The following is a 22,142-nucleotide window of genomic DNA, read 5'->3' as shown; positions in this document are numbered from 1 at the left end:
CTGAAGCCATGGAAACCGAATGTGACCATCTTGTTTTGCCTTGGGTTGTGAGCTTCGCTGTTAATGTTTGTTCATTTGAAGATAAAGTGCCTCTTATAGCTGCTGCAGCTACAGGCAAAGAAATTCCATTCCATAATCCATCTACTTGACTTCAAAGAACCTTCATTAAAACAAGCTTTCAAATGAACACGTACATGTGCAAGATATGTGACGCATTGTTGTTGTAATTTTTTTCTCAGACATTTGTCAAGATTTAATTCTTTCCCATCTCCAACATCCAACCTTTTGAGAAAGAAAAATAAACCAAAGTCATCAGAGAAATGGATGTGAAACTCCATTTTTTTAACTTTTAGAGAGGTGATGATGAATAGTTAAGAACCCAATTCTCAAAGGCTGCGAAAGAATTATTGATTACCAGTAGAAGAACAAGCTCTCTTTCACCTGATAACCAAACATCATAGATAAGCTCAAATTAATTTTCAGGAGACGACGATCCCCACCTGCCTCCTCTTGGTCAATTTATGTTCGTAAGTTAAATGGAATTCATGTAAACATTTATATTAAAGACGATTTTTTATGCAAGTAGAAGTCACTAGTTTTAGGAAAAAATTTCCCACACAACTGTTACACTTATATAGAACCCTTCTTTGACTATTTGAAATCTTCTCTCAAGGGATAACCAAGCTCCCTGATGTAATTTTTTAGTCTCGTTTCTATTTAAAAAATTTAAAATTACAATAATAGTTTACAATCATAAGTTTGAACCAAACATATAATTAGAACATTTTTTATAATCATTGACACATGAAACTAACCACTTAATATCATGTAAGGAAAATATTAAAAAACTCTTCCAAAAAAACTCGAATAAAATAAAAAAAGGAATATATCTAAATGCATCGACAAGCGAACCACAACAGGGGATCAAGTTACTGAAAGACCATAACAATCGCGAATCAGAGTCGAGCATCGTGAGAAAACTATCTTCGAATGTAACCCGCAAATCCAAATTCAATGTAAGAGTCCAAAGTAGGGCATATAAACATGATAACAAATAAGTATCATATTCATCAACAAAAAAATCTTCTGCCCTTTTTGTGCCCCACCAGTAATGTTCTTACACGTGTATTTCTATTTTTTCACGGCAAAACTTATAATCTTCAAAAAAAAAATATGTATATACTTTCCTCTTTTACTTCATCTTCCACAATCCACTTCTACTGTTATATTTAAAGATACCGTGAAGCAAATTTATCTTCTTATGGTGGTAGGTATCTGTCAAGTTGATCTATTGATTTCACTGTGTTCATGTAACTAAACAACTCTTAATTTAGGGATAACTCTTTACGTACAAAAGGTTAGGCAGTTTGACTTGGTTTTGTTTAATAGATTCAACTTATTGGCTACTGTTTCCCAGTCTCACAAAAAAAATGCTAATGGGCTGAGTGTTTATTTTGTCTTTGTTGATTCGGTTTAACCACGAAATAAACTTCCGATATGTGCCCATCTTATAAAATGAACTTGTTATTTGGAAATAGTTGGTGGTTATTAGTTGGACAATGCTTAGAAGTTTTTGGAAGAACATTCCAAGTGCAATTCTCATTGGCTCGTTCACTTCTGCGGGGAAGAGAAGGTTACTGATTTCTTATGATTGCAGGTAGAAAACACACGTTCTCCCACTTCTGAATCTTGATAATTGACAGCGGCAGATATAACATGTCTATTGCTCTGTTTCAAAAACAATTGATTTTAACTATGATCATAATTCACAGTTACTAATGTATTATGTAGTAAGTGCAAGCACTGCTTATTGGTTAATCTCACTAGCCTATTACATGTTTTTCTTGGTTGCAATTTTTTTTTTTTTTTTTTGCAAGGTCTCATCTTCATTTAGGAGGGATCCGAATTTTCTAGCACATTAAGCTCAGAAACTTACTCCTATGGATATGGAGATTTATTTTCCGACTTTATTTTTACTTTCTCAAGGGTACCCCTCTCTTCTAAAGGAACCATCTTAGACTTTAGTGGGTTTACAGGTCGAAGATGAAGCAAAAGGGGAAAGTAATTCTTTTTTAAATCAAATAAGTTATCAGACACTAGATAAAAGAAAAATCAAATAAGTGATTTAGATATATAAGAAAAAATAATGAATATCAGTAATCAACAACCAACACTAATACTAATGTCGCTATTAGCCAACTAAGATAGAAAAGAAAAATAAAAGCGACGCAAAGCATAAAAAAAACTAGGACTAATAAAGATGATTTTTATTATCGTATATAAGAATTTAATTAGAATAAATTCGATTTTATGACGATCAAAGTTAATAAAGTGTAATGCCATAAATTCAATTACAGAGTTTTGATCGAATCTAAAATATTATATCGATCATCAAAATAATCTCGATCATTATTATCAGAATTAATTGTACAATCAATTATTAATATCAAGGGTTAATTATAATATCTCGTAATTAGATCAAATCAATCATTAAATCATAGAACATACTCGAGAAACATATTAAGGATTTTACTCACACGTATGCATTTCAACATACTTCTTTAAGTCAAATTTAAAAGTAACATTAGGATAATTTCACATAACCTCATATTTAGTTTTAGTTACATAATCGTTTAATCATATTTAACTAAAACACGGCATTTCTTAAAAGCGTCCCAATCCATCTAGTTAGACACAAAAGGAATTGATCTTTAAACAATTTTTTTGTCCAAACTTTAAGAGAGAAGATAGATCAATTTTTAACAACAAAATTGGTAGATAGTATTTTTGGACCGATCGAATTAATCTTATTTACTTACTTAACAATTGTTTTTTATCTTTTAAATATAGAACTTATGAATTATCATGTGATATGATCGATATATGATAATATAATGGTATATGATCGTTTAAAGATCTTGATATAATAAGTTTGGTTTATTAGTTAAGTTCAACCATTTAAAGAACGAAGATTACATTAGACTAATCAGTGATCACATTTGAATAGCGAAGAGTATTGTACAATACACTTAATGTTTAATATGGTGTGAAGCGTTGAAATAATATTTGAATTATTTTAATGATGCTCAACCGTTTAAGTAACGGATATTAGATTATAGAAAATGAAATGAGATTAAGTTGAATTTTTATCCAGAAGAACGTGACGGGTGTGGAAAATCAAGAGACGAGATCACCAACCCGAGAAACACAACGTAGACAGCGGTTTAAAAAGAGAAAATACACTCCTAGGATTTTGGACACGAAAGGAAAAGGGGAAAAATCGGATTACCTTCTTCGACCCCTCCTTTCCGTAAAGTTTCCATCTTTCCCAAAATTCTTGTTTTCATTCACTTTCCTTTCAAGTTCTTCACCTGGTGAGCTTCTTCTTCTTCTTCTTCTTCTTCTTCTTCTTCTTCTTCTCTACTGTACCATACTCGCATTTATTTTTGGTTGATCATCGGTTTGGCGTTAAACCCATCTCAATTGTGATAAGTTTTACTGTTTTCTGCTTTTGCTTTAGCTGGTTTTGACTAGATTTTTTGTGGCTGCTAGGTAACTTTGCATCGACTGGCTTCCTATTTTTCATTTCTAGGGTTTTAAGCTTGTTTGATTAATTTATTTGTTCTTTGAATATAGCCGTGGAATTGAACTTGAGACTTTTTGGACGTTTTAGCTTTCAGGTAAGAATTGGATGGTTCTTTTGTTTTTTTTTTGGTTTTTTAGCTTTTGGTAACTCCTCTTCACTTCCTAGTCTTTTTTATTGTATTTTTAGGACCATATTTGGCTACAATACTTTGCAATCTTTTTTATTCCCTTTGCATAATTAGCCTCCTTAATTTCATTCGTTGTACTGTATAAAATCTAGGGTTTTGTTAACCAGGTTTATATATTAATACAAGTACTTTGTTTTTTTCTTTTTTCTTTTTACCTCGTTTCTTTTCTTTTTTCATTTGATTTTCTTTTTTCATGTAGCAGTTGAGAAACCTATGAAATAAAATGGATGGTACTAATTCAATTCCGAAGCCTCAAAGCAACTTAGATATACCCGCTTTCAGTGCCTCACAAATGGCTTCTCCTTCATCTTCCCCTTCGAATATGCGTTTGAGTCCTGAGAACAACAGTAACAAGAGAACTGGGATACCTCCTTCACACCCCAACAACCCTACTGCTTCATTGCCTTATTCACCACAAATGGTCGGTTCGCGTACCAATGCTCAACAAGGGGCACCTAGTCATTTGAGGTCTTTATCTCAGCCCACATTCTTTTCCCTTGATCGATTGCCCCCATGGTGTCCTTCCCCTTATCGAGATCCTTCTGTCCCTTCTCTCTCCGATCCTGCTTCTAATGATGTTTCTATGGAAGAAAGGGTTGTTAATTCTAATGTAAGGCCCTCACTCCCTTCACCTGTTGGCGGAGGAAGTAATGAGTTCCGCATCGGCGAGAGTTCAAGCCTACCTCCGCGGAAAGGACATAGGCGGTCTAGCAGCGATGTTCCATTAGGATTTTCTACTATGATTCAGTCATCGCCTCAATTGGTTCCCATAGGGAGTGGTGGCATGTTGGATAGGTCAGTTTCAGGTAGGGAAAGTACTTTTGGTTCAGAGAAACCGATTCAGTTGGTGAAACGAGAATCAGAATGGAAAAAGGATCGTGCTAGTAATGTAGAAGTGATGGGTGAGAGGAAATCTGATGGGGATTTTGCGGATGACTTGTTTAATGCGTACATGAATTTGGAAAATCTTGAGACGTTGAACTCGTCTGGTACTGAGGACAAGGATTTGGACAGCAAAGCTAGTGGCACAAAGACATATGGTGGCGAAAGTAGTGACAATGAAGTTGATAGTAGAGTAAATAAACATCCATTCACTTTAAATGGAATGAGTTTTGGCGTTTCTAATGAGAGGAGGGAAGGTGTCAACAAGAGGAGAGCTGCTGGAGATATTTCACCGAATGTTCGACATTACAGAAGTGTCTCAATGGACAGTTACATGGGAAGTCTGCAATTTGATGAGGATACACCAAAGATCCCTCCTTTGGGAAATCATGGAAATCATCACTCTCCTGGTAGCTCAGCTGATGCAAATTCAAGTAAATTCAATTTGGAGATTGGGACTGGGAGTAGTGAGTTCAATGAATCTGAGATTAAAAAGATCATGGAAAATGAGAAGCTTGCTGAGATAGCATCTGTAGATCCAAAACGCGTCAAAAGGTTTTGTACATTGCTTCTGCTTCTCCTTGCTTTTCTATTATATTTTTGCTTTTGGTGTTGCGTGTTATTGGCATGATTGATGTTTCTGATGTATTCATGACAGGATTTTGGCTAATCGTCAGTCAGCTGCTCGTTCCAAGCAGCGGAAGATGCAGTACATTGCAGAACTAGAACAAAAGGTTCAAACTTTGCAAACAGAGGCAACCACATTATCTGCACAGCTAACAATGTTACAGGTGCGTACAAAATTATATGACCATGCTAAGCAAACGGAGGCAACCACATAGGGCTCATAATGGTTTTTTTGGGGTGAAAACTAAATTAAGCTATATGCGATTATAAATACTTCCTTAGATTTTAGGAATGGTTCTATTTTTTTTTATTAAAAGTGTCTGAATCCATCTAGTTGGGAATAAAAGGGATTGATCCTTATTTAAACAAATTCTTTGTCCATTCTCTAAGAAAAAAGATCGATCATTTTAGTTTTTTTTAACAGAAAATATAGTTATGTAATATTTTTTAGATTCGATCGATTGGATTAATCTTATTTACGTAAATAAATTATTTAACATCATTTTTTTTATATTTTAAATATAAAATCTATGAATTGCCACGTGATATGATCTACGTCTGATAATAAATATTGTGTTCCCGTTTAAAGGCTTTGATTATTATATATATGATTTGAAAATTCTTTATTATTGTAATACATGAATTATTATAATAATTTATGTTTATTAATTATGTTCAACCATTTAAAGAGAGAATGTTACATTAGACTAATCACATTTGAATAGCGAAAAGTATTGTACAATACAATTACTTTTTAATATGGTATAAATTATTTAAGTAACATTTGAATTATTTTAATCATGTTAGACCGTTTAAGTAACGAATATTAGATTACACTTATTATAATTAGATAATTTAATTAAGTGTACAATGTTTTGTTTGGTTGTGTTTTGGATTGTAAGGCTCTTGTAAGTGTACAATGCCTTGTTTGGTAATAAAATTTCTGTGGCACTCTTTCCTCCTAACAATGTCCGTTGAGATACTTTTTGGTATCTCGACGGTTATGAAGGGTTTTTTTTAATGAGGCCTCTCTTTCTTATCAAAAATAATTTAATTAAGTTGAGTTTTGCTCCTTTGGTTGGTCTGTCCTTTTTCAGAGAGATTCTGCTGGGCTTTCAAGCCAGAACAATGAGCTAAAGTTTCGTCTTCAGGCCATGGAACAACAGGCCCAACTGAAAGACGGTATACTTCTTTGTTATTAAATTTTATATAATCTGTTTTCTAGATGTTTCTCAATTGGTATATACTATACATTTTTCTATTTCACTTGAAAATCTTGATCGCCGATATCATATTACGTATTTGTCTACCCTAGGATTTCCCACAGATCTATCATGTTATATAGCTGGCTTTATGGAATTGCACCACTTTTGGATTTTACCATTCTTTGATATTCAAGCGTGATCAGCTATCCGGTTGAAGTACTTATATTTAACTTAACCGCCTAAGTTCCAGATATTATTCTTATCTCTTTAGCAATTTGAAATCGAGTATCTCTACATTTCTAGCAAAGCATAATAGTATATAGACTCTAAGTACTAGTTTTCCCTATTTACTTTTATCGAAAGCGTCTCTGCATTTTTGAGTACATGTTGCTGGATCTGAATTCCGGGTTGGTGTAGCTTTCTATGTTTAGTTCTCTGATATTGGGTACTTTCTTGACTGTTGGGATGAGTTACATTTATAGATGCTTGTATGGTTTTAAGACCGGCATGTGTCCATAACTAGTCAGAGATGGAAGAGGTTTAGTCTTATCAAACATATGGCTCATGATGGTATTTTTTGGGTGAAAACTAAATCAAGCTATATTATGACCATGCTATGCAAGGCACGACTATAAATACTTTCTTAGGTTTGTTTTTAGGAATGGCGCTATTTTTGTTATTATGATGATGTTATCATAACAAAGCCTAAATGAAAGATGCTTGAATGGAACCAAATTGTGTTCATTTTGATTGCTAGGGAAATATTGATACGACTGCTGGTTAGTTGGGTTGCTTTTAACTTTCCTTTTTATTCGTTTTTGTGACATAACTATGCTAATGATACATTTGTATCTAAATGGAAACAATACTCCTTTTTGGCTTTGTGGGTTTGGTTCTGTAGCACTAAATGACGCGTTAACTGCTGAAGTCCAACGACTGAAGCTCACCGCAGCAGAGTTCAGTGGAGAGGCTCATCTTTCAAACCGTATGGCTCAGCAACTTTCCATCAATGACCCAATGCTACAGGTACAACCTCAGCAACACCAGCAGCTAAATGTTTATCAGATGCAGCAACAACCACAGCACAGTCGCAATGACCCATCCAAGACCCAGCAACAAAACGGTGATGCTGCTGCGAACGAATCCAAGTGATGATGACCGGCAAAAGTACAACTTCAGTTCATGTTCAGGCATATTATGATATCCGAACTAGGTTCAAAATAACAGTGATGGTTTCTACAGATACCATATACATATATTTTATTTGTTCTCTAGTAAACTTTAACCATTTTTTGTTCATGCGATGCCTTGCGGTGCAGAGGCATCGGAGGATTGAAGCTAAACTTACAGTTCTGTTGGTTCATTTATGGTAGGCCCGAACCATCTTAAACTTTTCCCCCCTATATTTAATGGTGTTATATTTTGCATTCCTCAGCCTGTAAGGAATGATGACTACATATTTTGCTTCATCTGTTTTGTATTTATTTTACATCCTCGAGGATTCAGATGTGCACCAAAAGAGTATATTCTTTGGCAGCTTGTATATTGCTATTTCTTGGCCTCACAATTTGTTTTGGCTACAGCTGATGGATTCAACCTGTTGAATTAGCAGGGATGAGAATAGTGACGGTCTGTCGGTCTCCGGTTGATTTCATAGTTCCATCTGAAGCTATTCCTGATTTAAATGAATTGTGTCTTCGTTGAATTTTTTTTATATTTTGATTGAAAATTCGAAATGTTCATCCAATACGTTCTCTATCCTTCATGACTTTTTGACATAATATTTAAGATAAAAACTCGTCGATTCTGATTCTCCTTTTCAAAATTTATCTAAAACTGATTTTATTTTTAGAAGAATTCTTATTGGATTGGGATTCTTTGGGAAATTAGCATCCCTATTGAAATAATTTGTTTTTGGGCTAAGATTCTTTTGAGAATAGATCAATTTAGTTTCAAAATTTTTTTAGCTGAAGTTAGGACATTTTTGGTGTATAATCCTTTCAATTTCAACATTTTTAAATTGATATCAATTTGGGATAGACGGTTCAAATAATTTATAATTTAAAGTATTTTATATTTTAAATATAATAATTTTTTTGAGAAGTTAAATATAATATAATTAGATTGTCTTGTCTTGTATTGGAACCTTCTTAACCTAAAAATTTATAATGTTTGAATGGTTATAAATAGGGGTCCGTTAATCCGATGATTCAATCTGAAAATTCATATATCTAATCCGTTTTTTTATTTTCAGATGATTCGAATCGAATAGCTAATTTTTTTTGGATAATCGTATCGGATACGGAACAAATAAATTTCAATTTCGGATTATCAATAAATCCAAAAAAATTGGGCTTTTATATTTTAAATATCCTTTAACCAAATAAATGAGTAACCCACTAACCCATTAAAACTCTAATACAATAAAAAATAGGTTACATTTAAAAACTCTAATCCAATATAATATAATAATCGAATAAGTTATATTAAATCACAAAATTTAAAAATTTAAAATTATTTTTTCCAAAATAAATTTTAAGTTCAAGTTAAGATATTGGAATATCATATCTAAAAATTCGGATATTCAATTTTTTGGATTAGATACCAATCATTATTATAGGTATTCAAAATTTTAGATATTCGAATTTTGAGATTAAATCGGATCCGACGTCAGAAATTGCACACCCCCAAATATAAATATAAATAATTTAAGTGTGGAATTTGACGTAGGTCAAGATGAGGTTCTGTATTTGTAGTCAAAAGCATCACGTGTAATTTGTAAAGAAGAGTTGAGGAGAAAATGAAATTGAAATTCTCAATCCAAAAATCTAGTTTGCATTTTCAGCCCGTTGCGAGCATCCTTCGCGTCACCCTTTTTACAGAACAGAAGCCCAGAAAAGAAATACATATTTAAAACGATGATAGAAGCACGGCAAAGCCCCCGGAAACCGTTTTAGGTTACCATGGGTTTCTCCCCCTTCGAAAATGTAGGGCCTTTTCGTTTTTCTTACAATTAGGGTTTTCGATACACGTATGTTGATTTAACGGCTGATACTTTTTTTGGGAACTGGACTAACATTTTTGCCGAGAACCGGAGCTGGAAAAGGGACCATTTTTTTCTTCTTAATATACAGTATATACTATTTTGTGTATTTTGCGATGCGAGGACTGCACAAATCAAACAAGCTTACTTGGGCTTCGGGCCTTCACCTTTATCAGGTAAAATGGCTATTATACTTTGGTACTTCTTAAATTTTGAGGTCCATTTCAGGTGAAAATAGGGAAGAGAAAAGGAGAGGGCAAAATTTTAAGTAAAAGTGTTGGAGAATGGAGCTATGTGAACCTTATTTTTATGTTGTTTTTGTTTTCTATTTTCAGTAATATTTTATCTGTTATTCTTTCTCTTGAACTGCATTTGAACCTTTCTGTCGCTCAATTTTAGTTCATTTTTTTGGTATTATTGTAATGCATGATTTCGGATGAGCTTTTCATTTTGGTGATGCCATTTTTGCATTAAACCTTTTAATGGTATGAATAAATGGGTTGTGCCCCCTTTTCTGTGGTATTTATAACTAATTTAGCTTCGTAACATTATGTTTTTATGGGAATAAATCTGTTAATAGAGTTGGGAAGTTTGCCATGCTAATGCTAGTTAGACACAGAAATGATGGAATGAAAATGGTGAAAGACTATCACTGTTAGCTTATTAAAAAATGATAGTAATGATAACAATATGCTGCCATTGATTAGCTTCCCTGGTGTGTCCCATTCGTGATGCTTTCCTTCATATAGTGTTCATCTTTGCAGAACTCGATAATATAACCAAAATACAACTGTAAATTATCCATAGATTTTGATTAGAATGCATGTTAAGTTTATAAATGCTTCTTATATTGCTTTATTTCTGATGTATTGACTTTAAATTTTTGTATGTTAAGTATTTAATTTTTGTCCCTGATCCTAAACAATTTGAAAGGACCATCAGTTTCCTCTGGAGAAGTTCCAGTTTTAGAATATTTAATTCTTAGATGAGTTATTGCACGATTTGAATTCTACTAAGAATGGGATTGAAAAAAAGGGGCAATTGTAACACCCATTTCCTGTATACGTCCTCATACACGAGTAACAGATGTCACATGACTTTTAAAATATTTTTGTACTTGAAAACCAATAAAATTTTATTTCTTTAAATAAACGTTTTAATAATGTAGTTTCTAAAATGTTCTTCAACTACTAATAAATAAAATAACGTTTAAAAATTCATCAAATAGTAGTTTAAGTTCAAATGTAATATAACACTACAACCAAATACCAAGTATCTTATCAGAGCAACACAACATATCTAAGTGCATGCCAACTAATAATATCAAAATAAACATCTAGAGATGTCATACTGTTATGGATTCTACAACCCTTGACAGTTGATATTAGCTGCACTCCGATTCGTACACTAAACCTACACGTAAAAATCATCACACCCTAAGTATTCACTTAGTGAGGCATAATAAAACTAATAAGGCATTTTAAAAACTTGAATAGACCATTATAAGATCAAAATACGATTTATCGAATAAAATACATAAACGCATAAAAACTGACTTAATAAGCCAAATTTCTCTCAAATAACATGCGAAATAATATTTAGTATGCCTAGTATACCTATCAATCAATATATTCAAAAGTATTCATTCATAGTCCAATGCATGTCAAATGAGAATGCAAGGTACATGAGTTGCACATAAGTGTTAAACGAAAGTATAGGTACTGTAGTAACAATGACACTATACTAATATATCGGAATGGTAATTCACAAACTCATTATGAATAACATGCATGCACACATAGTGTCGAAAGTACACAAAGGTACTGATACAAAAATGCAACGTATGCATTAAACAAAATTGATCGATAATAATCATACTCCAAGTATGTCAAAATGCACTTATGACTCTCAATGCACATACAATAAACCTTTAAATCAAATTCGTAGATTAAACATTTATTCTGAAACATTGATAGTTGTGAAATAATATAAAAGTCCATCAATTTATTTTAGGGCAGTTCATACCCTAAAATCACCATAAACCATTTAAATAAATATTATGGAAATATTTCAAAATACGGTAAAACATGTTTTTATAAAAAAAACATTCAAGGTTGAATCATCGTAAGTCGTCCTCATATCATATAAGTACATAATAAATGCACTCTCACCTGATATGCCTCACTATTATACTTTAATATCGAAATCCGATTATTCTTGATCTTTTTCATTGCCTTTCGTTTTGTTCATATCACAAGTTCAATCATGATTTACACGAGAATCCATAAAAAGAATATACAAATATAAAATACATGTTAGTATTCTTATTAATATTTCATACATAATGATAAAAATCCAAAAGTATTATTATTTTCAAATTCTTCTAAAATTCATTTTAATTTTTCCTTTTTATTCATATTGGGCTATTGTTATTAATTCTTCAGTTCAAGGCACAAATCAACCCAATAATTTTCAGCATTAAACTTTCAGCCGAAATACCTCGACAATGACATATTTATCATTTAATACACTAACTTTCTTAATGTTTACCATTTAGCACTCAAACTTTGTCAACTTTCCAAAATGATTAAATTTCACATTCTAACTTCAATTTCAGTCCCCAAATAGTAATTTCCAGAATATTACAAGAACTATTGAACAATTATACAACAACCCAAAACTTTTTCATAATTGTTGATTTGGTCCCCCAACTTTCACAAAATTACAGCTTGGCCTAAAAAAAATTCTAAGGCTTGTAGAACCTTTCTAATATAATTTCTATGCCACATGAAATTTTTGAAAAATTTCCCCATAATCTTCCACAAAGTCGAATGGTTTATGTACTCAAGACTAGAGTTTTCACGATTTACTCGATTTTGTTTCAATTCAAGCATGAAATCAACCTCAATTCAACCTTATAAAATCTATACAATAAAAGCCTTAATTAAATTTCACCATAACATAAATTTCCTCTAAGATTAGGGTTAGGCTGAAATTACCCATGGCTTATATAGGCATGTATAGTTGATTTTAATCATAAATCATGCTTGAAATTGATTCTACAACGTCAAAAACATCAAAATCTTTCATCTATTTCATAAACCCTAATGTAAAATAAACCCTAGAATTTGGGATCTTTGAAAACAAACCAAATTAGCAAGCAATAAAGGTATCAAATGATAGCGTTTTTCGAATATAACAATTTTCTATTTCATGGCATGATTCAAAATCCAAAGGAAATTGCTCAAAATGAGAAAGAAATTCTCTTACCTTGCTAGGGGGTCACGACCAAGGGCTGAAAATAACCTAAGTTTCATGAAATTTTTATGTAATTTCATGTTAATTTAAGCTTAAATGAATAAAATATTCATTTAATGAGAAATGTCCATTTTTCCATTAGTGAAACTTGATATTGAAAATAATACCAAGCCACATAATCTTATCATATTTCTAAATTCAAATATGAACAAAATATTTTACTCTTTTCCAATTTTACCAAGCAACTTTCCAAAAATTGCAATCTTGCCACTTTGATCCAACGGTCCATATTAAACATGGAAATAAATCTTCAAATCCAATGTTCCATATTATTTTCCAAAATTTTAACATGTGGAAAAAATATTTTTAAGCCTATTTTATCATCCTTCAATTTTTCCCGAAATTTTTATTCGATCCAATTACCGATTTCTTATTAGACTTTAACCCTTTCTAGTTTTCAACGTAGATTCCAGATCAAGAATCATATTTCAATAAAACCTCACTCTCAAAAGTAAACTATCTATTTATGGAATAAAAATTATTTTGGGAAAATTACCACTTAGGTCCCTGAACTTTTCCAATTATACTTTGGTCACTAAACTTTCAAAATTTACATTTTGGTCACTAACCAAAATTTGGAGTATTAAAGCAACATTTAAGTTGGATATTGAGAAGGCTTATGATATGGTATAATGTAACTTCTTGGAGAGTGTCATGTTGAAACTTGGGCTATGTGCTGAGTTTGTGAGATTACTTATGAGATGTATAACTTCGGTTACATTCACTGCTCGGGTTGATGGTTCCCTTACTATTGAATTCTCTACGAGTCTTAGATTAAGGCGGAGAGAACACTTATCTCCATTCTTATTCCTTTTCGTTACCAGGGGCTATCTGTCTTATTTCATAAGGCTCAACAGGTATGTGATATTAAGAGTATTTGAGTATGTCAAGTTGGACCACGTGTGTCCCATTTATTGTTTACAGATGACAATCTATTGTTCTTGAAAAATTCAGTTTCTGAAGCTAATAACATCAAGAAGATTCTATCAGTGTATGTGTCGTCTTCTAGGCAAAGAATTAACCTGGACAAATCAACTATATATTTTAGTCCCAATACTCTTACGAAGCATCGACATCTTATGTCAAATATATTTGGTATTCAAGAAGTTCAATCCCTGGGACATTATCTTGGTCTTCCCCTCCACATAGGTAAAAATAAAACTAACACCTTTGGTTATCTACGCGACAAAGTCATAGATAGGGTAACTAGATGGACCAAAAGATTATTATTCTATGAGAGAAGAGAAGTATTCCTTAAACCAGTGGCATAAGCATCTTCTTAATGAGATGACTAGTATAATGCGAAGATACTAGTGGACGAGAAAGATTTTTGAACGAGGATGGCCTCTAGTAGCTTGGTCAACGATCTGTAAACCTAAGTGTTGTGGAGGATTAGGATTTCGCGATCTGAATTCTTTCAATATGGCCCTAATTGAAAAACATGTATGGTGATTGATTACACAACCAAATTGTTTGTTATCTCGTGTGCTTAGAACAAAATATTTCCAAATGGGGATCTTTTAAATGCTCCCATTTGAGATAAAAGCATGGATAGAAAGGAATACAAAAGGCAATTCAAGCATTTAATGGACCGTTTTATTAAAGGATATGAACGGATAGTAAGCTCAACATGGTGACAGATAAGTGGGGTGGTTCTACGATAGTTAACCTAACAGGTGATTATATCACTTCTAATATATAAAGATTATGTGGTTTTCAATTTATATATGCAGGGTGACCTATGTAGGACGAGACGAATGTGCGCTCGACTTTTACGACCTCGGATACTAAGCTAATTTATCAATGTCGACAACTCTTTACTCTGAGGATACTATTATTTGGGGCAACCATGATTCTGGGATTTATTCAGTTCGATCTGGATATTGGTGGCTCCAATGACCTACACATACAACAGAGGTGAATTCGAAATTATGGAAGGTCATTACCAAGCTTGAAACGCTTCCTAAGGTCAGGTTATTTACTTGGAGGATGGCACATATAAGGCTCCCGGTTGGTTCTCGCCTTTTAACTGTAGGTATAGGGACATTTTTATGCCTTATGTGTAATAGAGATATGGAAACAGTGGTGCACATTCTTCGTGATTGCTCGTATGCCCAAGAAGCCTTCATAACAGCTGGGTTAACAAGTTTCTTTTTATCTAGTTAGTTAATATCTCCCTTAAAATGGCTTGAGACAGTCTTTGTTACGCTTGATCTTGAAATTTTTTTAGGGTTCATAATGCTTATCTGGAACATTTGGAATGGACGTAATGCAATGGTACATGATGGTTGACTTCAACCTCCTTGGTTTATTGTGGCGAATGCGAAGTCACTTCAGGCAGAATTTGTCCAGGCTCAGAGTTCTCAAAAGGATCCTCACTATGTTCCGAGTGCTCGTGATGGGATTGTCCTTGGATTGGATCTGACACGTTGGAAGCCACCTTTGCATGATGTAGTGAAGGTTAATGTTGATGGTTCCTTTGATCCACGAACGTGACTGTCAGTTATAGGAGTCATTGCCCGAGACTCGGATGGTAGGGTCTTAGGTGGAATGGCCTCGACTTCTCCCGGGTATGTGGAAGCACGGTTAACTGAAACGCATGCAATTATCACAGGTTTTCATTTGGCCAGGGATTGCATATTGCAGCGTGTGATGATTGAGTTTTATTCTTAGGTACCGGTCAATAAACTTCATCGTGATACTGAAGACATTTTGACGATCGGGATCCATTCATCTAAGGCGCGTCAGTTGTTGTCTAATTCTAATGGGGTTTAGTGTTCATTACATTGTACGTGATTGTAATATGATTGCTCATAATCTTGCAAAATGGGCTATTAATACTAACAATGCTATGTATTTTTGACTTAATTTGTCCTGAGATTATTCGAACGATGTATTAGCTGAGTATTCTATTTAGTAATGAAGTTCTTGTGGGTACTTTTCCCCTTATATATTTAAAAGGGGTGGTAATGAGACCCTCATTTAAAAAAAAACGAGTTTAACATTGAATGCACTTTCCAATTTCCTTTCAAATAGAAGCTTCAGGTGGATCACTCTATAAACTTTTTTTGAAATTTAATATTATCATACACTATTTGGGTATATTTTTATCATATTTGTCACGTCTAGTCAGAGTTTGGCTGTTATTTTCTGAAATAAACTAGAGGATCATTTGTTTTACAGGAAAAACACTTGAGATCGGCTGCCCAAAAACGCAGCCTTAGAAGATGTAAGAGCCCATCATCCCAACAACCCAAGCTGCTCCTTCCTCTTACCTCATCAATTCAACTTAAATTGCCCAACTTTTCTACTTATTTTTGGGACATGTCAGCAGCAAACTATGACTTCTCCATTTAGAATGATCACTTTCATTTCTATTATTTTGTTTATAAATAATTAAAATATTACCATCAAATTTTATTGACAGTCTAAAACGAAACTAAGTCAAAGGATCTTTTTGGATACAATTAATTTGAAAGGGGAAGACAAATGCATGAACCTTGAAAGACGATAAAAGTGTTTTGAAGTTCCATTTTACGAATCCCTCCTACCATGTGCCGGTTTTTCAAGTTCTACTTTGAATGCTTTTACCATATTTTATAATATAAAATTCAATTAAATGTTTTATAAAGTTTTCATGTAAATTTCACGAACTAAAATAATAGAATTATTTGAATTTCACATGTTTTGGCCTAATTTTATATTTTTTTGAAAATATTAAAATCAAATGAAATTTTATAGAAAAAAAATATAATTTTAACTTCTAAATTCTTATAATTTTTTCGATATATAATTAATGCAATATCTTACTACTCCTTTTAAAACATGAGACTTTACTAAAAAAAATTATTTAGCCGTCAAATGGTGGATTCAAAAATATTTTTCAGGATGGACGCACATATGTTAACGATATAAAATTTTAAAATGAGATGAGTACAAATAAAATTTCAAGGTGGACACCGTCCGCAAAATAAATAACTAATAGAAGAAAACTCAGATTCCAAAGTGGGCACAATTAGTAAAATAAGTAACTAATCGAAGAAAATTCAAATTTCAGTATCCACCCTCACCAAGTTGTGGCTCTGTCACGGTAGACGTCTTTTATCTTTGTTGTTAAAGTTGAACTCATCTAGTAATTTTAGTGGTTAAAGTAAACGTTATTCTCTTTAAAAGTATTACGTTTGGACAGTTACACTTGTAAAATATTTGTATTGCCAAAAATTAAAAAAGATTTTAAATGATAAACAAATACTACTTCATGACTACCCAAACTATTCTACAAAAAATATTATTGTTAGAGTTGAAATAAATATCCTGAGAGACCCTTGGAATTAGGAAATAAATAAACGAGGTAAATGATGATTTTGGATTAAATTATTATAAATATATGGGGCAAAGGCAAAGCAGACAAACTCAGAAACGGCGGGCGTGGGACTTGAATTCAATGCTTGGAACATCATCTGCAGTTGCATTGCATGTTTCAGACTAAACTAAAACCAAAGTCAAATATATCTCCTGTATTAATAAAACATCCATCCTTCGGTCAATGAACTACAACTCCTCCTAATTTAATCCCCATATTTGCTCTTAATCTCTTCTCAACCTCATCTTTCGCTTCATTCAGTCAATCTGATTACCAGGTTTGTTCTTTGGTTTTGCAAATTGTGAAACCATCTATTGCCCCACGACCTTTTCTTTTTGGATTTCATTTTACGTTTTGGTTGGTACAACCCCAATAATTCCAATTTCTTTCTCCATATATAAAGTTTCGAAAACTGTTGTTTATGTTTGGCGTTTTGGTTAATGATTCTGGGGTTTTGTCCTGTGTGCTTAGATTGTTGTTTCAGTTATAAATTGGAGAATTGTTTTGAGATTAATTCAAGCATTTGAAGCACAATGGGAGGTGTTTGCTCTGGTGGAACCAAAGATCGGACTATAAAGAATGAGCAAAAGACTAGAGGATTGTCAGGGAAACTCAAGTCGAAAAACAGCTTTGCTAAGCAAAAAGGAAACTTCAATTCACTTTCCCATGTCAATGGCGACAAAGCACGGCAAATACACGATTCTGTCGACTTTGGATTGCAATTTTCCCGGGAACTGAAGCCATCAACCCCTGCAAAGACTACATCTTCCAAGGTAGACCTTGCCTTGATCATATTGTTTAGTAGTGGCAATGAACTTCCATTGTTTGAACTTATCGAAGCCTGAAACTAAACATCAAGTGTCATTTCATAGTTGTTAAACTCGGAATCGAAGAGCACTCAATGGAGTAAGTGACAGCATGTAGATGCCTGTTTTTTGCAAAGAATAAAGGGCATTAGTTAGAATGTTCAGTTTATAAATATGAGTTCTGCTTTTATGCAGCTTGTGGAAGGAACAGCTTGTTTATGCATCTATTTCCGGTCACTGTCATTACTCATCGAATAATGCAATCTCATGACTAATCTTCAAATAATTTTTGTTTGTTTTTGTAGGTTTCTCACCGGAGTTCATTTCTAGGAAGGGCTGGGATTATAGGCCTAGAGAGGGCAGTCGACGTTCTAGATACCCTCGGAAGTAGCATGACGAATTTGAATCCCGGAAGTGGCTTTGTCACTGGCCTGGCTTCTAGAGGCAATACAATATCTATATTGGCATTCGAAGTGGCTAATACGATAGCTAAAGGAGCAAATTTGTTGCGGTCACTTTCAGAGCAGAACATACAATTCCTTAAAAAGGATGTCTTGCATTCAGAAGGAGTACAAAAGCTAGTTTCTTCAAACATGAAGGAGTTGCTAAGCATTGCTGCAGATGACAAGAGGTAGCTTAAGTGCTTTTAATTGTTCTCCATGCAGACAATGATGTGCTAATTTTTGCGCTTCAATATCCTATTATAACGTTCAATCCTTCGACATATATAGGGATGAATTGGATATTTTTTTGCGGGAAGTAGTCAGATTTGGAGATCTTTGTAAAGATCCACAGTGGCATAACCTTGACCGATACTTTTCAAAGTAAGGTAGATTTTTTTTGTGGAGCATCTACTTTCAGCTTACTTTGCTGATGTTTGCTGATGGAGTTATGCATCTCTTGCTACTGTCACCAATCTGTCAGACTAGATATACACAATTCACTCCATAAACAAGCTAGAGCTGAGGCAGAAATGACAATGAAAGAACTAACGTCTCTTTCTCAGCACACCTCGGTAAGTTCTATCATCTAATTTTGTGTTGTGATTCGAGCTCTAACATCAGAGTTACCATCTTTGTGATGGTTTATCACTGTATATTGATTTTAGGGTCTTGGTTCTTGAAAGCTTTTTAATCCATGTAGTGTACTTCAAGAATCTAACTGATGTTTAAATTTGTAGGAACTGTACCATGAATTGAATGGTCTGGACAAATTTGAGCAAGAATGTAGGAGAAAGCTGGAAGAATTGGAGGCCTTAAATCTCCCTAAAAGAGGTTAGACATGGATGATTCTTTTACTCATTCAATTTATCTTGACGAAACTTCTTACGGTTAATATCATCTTATTAAGAGTTCCTATTAACAGCTAATGTCCTTGGATTACAGGAGAGGATCTCGTGATTTTACAAAGCGAGCTAAAGCAACAACGAAAGCTCATAAGGAGTTTGAAAAAGAAATCTTTTTGGTCTAGAACTTTGGAAGAGGTACATAACTACAAGATGTTTTTATAGTTGTCCATGAATCTTCTCCGCTGCATTTTTCTATGTGCTGAACATGGAATCTACTTTGGTCATGGACGAAATGATAAAACATTATTCGGTTTTGGCTTCTCTATAAGCAAGAAATGTTTGCATCGCCGCAGAATCAATACACAACCTTTCTCGACTGTAATCTTTTTCTTCGCAGATCATGGAGAAACTGGTTGATATCGTTACGTACATGCATCAAGCAATCTTTGAAGCCTTTGGAGGTAATCATTTAGGTTCAAACCTCAATGTGTTATTTGATGTTTTACTATGTCTTATTAATATAATTTTCAAATCATGGCAGAAGCATCATCAGCCGGAAAGGAGACTCCCGAAAATTCTCAGAAACTAGGTGTTGGTGGACTTGCATTACACTATGCTAATGTAATTCATCAGATTGACAACATTGTAAGTCTTTGACATGGCCATTTCCCTTTTTTACCACTAGCAGTCTAGGCCTTCCAATTCCACCCGCTTGGATTATATTGAATTTATATGTTATAGGCGGCTCGACCAGCTTCGCTTCCTCCTAATATCAGGGACACATTATACCATGGATTGCCACCCACGGTTAAGAAAGCTTTAAGGTCCCGATTACATTCAATCGACACCAAGGAAGAGGTACATTCTTTTTGTTTTATAATAGCTTAGCTGTGATCCATTTTCTGTTCATCTATTCCTTCGAATATCGTCACTCAGTTTCTTTCCTTTTTGTGCAGCGCTCGATTTCACAGGTCAAGGATGAGATGGAAAAGATCCTTAAGTGGCTTGTTCCAGTTGCAACAAACACAACCAAGTATGCTATATCTGATTATCCCACCTTGTTGATTTATGGAAGAGATTAATCCAAAGTTCCAAAGTAATATTTGTTTCTTTGTTTTCTTTCTGCTGCAACAGAGCATGTCAGGGTTTCGGCTGGGTTGGAGAATGGGCCAACACAGGGTAAGTCAAAGGCTTCTCTTTATCTCTCCTTCACACATTGTGACATGTTAATGGAGTTCTTTTTGTTAGTTACATAATAATAATACTGAGGTTTCCTGGGTTTTGTTTTAACAGCAATGAATTCGGAAGAAGCGCAGCCATAAACGTCATCCTCACCCGTCTTCAAACACTTTATCATGCTGATAAACAGAAAACAGATGCATACATCCTTAAACTGGTGGCATTGCTGCATCAATTGATCAGCTTAGTAAAACAAAGAGATCACGGACTCGAGCCTCAGCCTTTTCGATCTCCTACATATAAAGGCTTGCTTTTTCACTCAAAGATGCAGCAGCGAGTTCACTCCTTCAACGGCAATGGAACTAAAGCGCACAAGATCGAACTTTCTGAAGAAGACAGAAAATTATTAAATAAGGTGACAGGTAGGAGATTGATTCCAGGAGTTAGCAAAAGTCGAGAGCTTCCTTTAGGCAGAAACAAAAGGATCAAAGTTTGGACTTTCAGTAGGAGTGCTGGGAACACTCCTGATAGGAGCTTGAGGACAAGAAAATGTTTGAAGCGTTCAAAAGCAAATATATTGGACGTCATGGATGGCTTAGATCTTGCAACTTAAGTCTCACGTCCAAAACTTTTATCTGATTCCCAAGATTCATTTCATCTCTTTCTATTGTATATGTTTTTCCTATGAGATTTACGAGTGTATATAATACTTTCAATTTTTTCAGAAATATATTAAAATTTATATAACAGGATTATGTGATCTAAGAACATATACATACAACACTAATATATAAACTATCAATTTTACTCTTTAACTTTTCTGAAATAAAAGATTTTAGAGCAACAAAACAGAAGCTATTTGAGTATTAAATATTTCAGATTTTGAATAGAAAACAACTTCGTTCGTAAACAAACTCTCAAGCATCGTTTATGGTTTAAACATCTGAACTAGTCTCCTTTACAAACTTCCCGAAATCCAAATAGCTGTGCATATCTAAGAAGTTCTCCGCTGCATCTCGATATCCGGCCGTTCCTCGAGTCGATGAGATGATATTTTTCATTGATACTTCTATTATTCACAACATCAGCTAGGCTTACAGTAACATAACCCAAAGTCGGTGTAATGAGTCGAGAAAGAACGAAAACGAAAGCGAAATCAATGCAATGTTCACCATGGGATGCGGGAGCCTTATCCTGGACGACGTACTGAATACTTCGTCGTGAATTTTATCGTTTACGGGTGGTTCATCCACCATAAACTAAAATTCCTCTTCCCATCTTGGATCTCTTTTTTTTTCTTTACACGCTGAATTAACAAATTCCGGATAAGGAATAAAAGTGTATGATAACTAACAAGAACACGATTCTCAGACAGGCAAAAATAAAAGGTCTAATAGCATTGTCAGTTCACGCTAAAGTCACTGTCGACGACGAGTACCAACTCACCTACCGGCCATCATCCACACTTTCATGGATTTCCTAGGTAAAATCACCGTGTTTTATGCAGTTGATTAAAACCCCGATTAATTGGATTACCCAATTTGCAATTTTCTTATTGAACTCCAATTAATTGGATTACCCACGCAACAGCACTGAACCCTAGCCCCGACAGCACGACGAGCAGATGCCCCATCGACAAGGGACATTAGACGGTGATA

The 22,142-nt window shown here is 33.9% G+C and overlaps 2 protein-coding genes across 5 annotated transcripts; both read left to right on the top strand.

The window, feature by feature from the left end:
* Positions 1-3,173: 3,173 nt before the first annotated feature.
* On the top strand, positions 3,174-7,963 carry LOC120211051. Of its 4 annotated transcripts, none has more exons than XM_039209672.1 (6): positions 3,174-3,374; positions 3,637-3,680; positions 3,976-5,210; positions 5,314-5,446; positions 6,380-6,464; positions 7,389-7,963. In XM_039209672.1, exons 3-6 carry the CDS (start codon positions 3,997-3,999, stop codon positions 7,637-7,639), a joined length of 1,683 nt encoding a protein of 560 aa, XP_039065603.1. In that variant the 5' UTR covers positions 3,174-3,374; positions 3,637-3,680; positions 3,976-3,996; the 3' UTR covers positions 7,640-7,963. The 4 variants fall into 4 exon arrangements, with proteins under 4 accessions (XP_039065603.1, XP_039065602.1, XP_039065605.1 ...); XM_039209671.1 differs by having other exon boundaries at positions 3,973-5,210; XM_039209674.1 differs by lacking the exon at positions 3,637-3,680.
* Positions 7,964-17,662: 9,699 nt separating this feature from the next.
* Positions 17,663-21,201, top strand: LOC120211097 (protein PSK SIMULATOR 2-like). Its single transcript, XM_039209720.1, has 12 exons — positions 17,663-17,984; positions 18,323-18,648; positions 18,749-18,841; positions 18,942-19,032; positions 19,198-19,291; positions 19,403-19,500; positions 19,703-19,766; positions 19,847-19,950; positions 20,047-20,163; positions 20,262-20,338; positions 20,440-20,484; positions 20,599-21,201. Exons 1-12 carry the CDS (start codon positions 17,745-17,747, stop codon positions 21,095-21,097), a joined length of 1,848 nt encoding a protein of 615 aa, XP_039065651.1. The 5' UTR covers positions 17,663-17,744; the 3' UTR covers positions 21,098-21,201.
* The last annotated feature ends 941 nt before the right edge of the window (positions 21,202-22,142 follow it).

The sequence above is a fragment of the Hibiscus syriacus genome, unplaced genomic scaffold, assembly GCF_006381635.1.
Source record: "Hibiscus syriacus cultivar Baekdansim isolate YM2019G1 unplaced genomic scaffold, ASM638163v2 tig00109957_pilon, whole genome shotgun sequence".
In the NCBI taxonomy this organism is placed as follows: domain Eukaryota; kingdom Viridiplantae; phylum Streptophyta; class Magnoliopsida; order Malvales; family Malvaceae; genus Hibiscus; species Hibiscus syriacus.
This window is presented reverse-complemented; position numbering and strand designations above follow the sequence as displayed.

Excerpts from the sequence above, each read along its gene's own strand:
- LOC120211097 (XM_039209720.1), top strand. The coding sequence starts at position 17,745 with ATGGGAGGTGTTTGCTCTGGTGGAACCAAAGATCGGACTATAAAGAAT. Across the intron at positions 18,842-18,941 it reads CTTGACCGATACTTTTCAAA|ACTAGATATACACAATTCAC; the intron begins GTAAGGTAGATT and ends CCAATCTGTCAG. Across the intron at positions 20,485-20,598 it reads GGAGAATGGGCCAACACAGG|CAATGAATTCGGAAGAAGCG; the intron begins GTAAGTCAAAGG and ends TTGTTTTAACAG.
- LOC120211051 (XM_039209674.1), top strand. The coding sequence starts at position 3,997 with ATGGATGGTACTAATTCAATTCCGAAGCCTCAAAGCAACTTAGATATA. Across the intron at positions 5,211-5,313 it reads GATCCAAAACGCGTCAAAAG|GATTTTGGCTAATCGTCAGT; the intron begins GTTTTGTACATT and ends TATTCATGACAG. Across the intron at positions 6,465-7,388 it reads ACAGGCCCAACTGAAAGACG|CACTAAATGACGCGTTAACT; the intron begins GTATACTTCTTT and ends TTGGTTCTGTAG.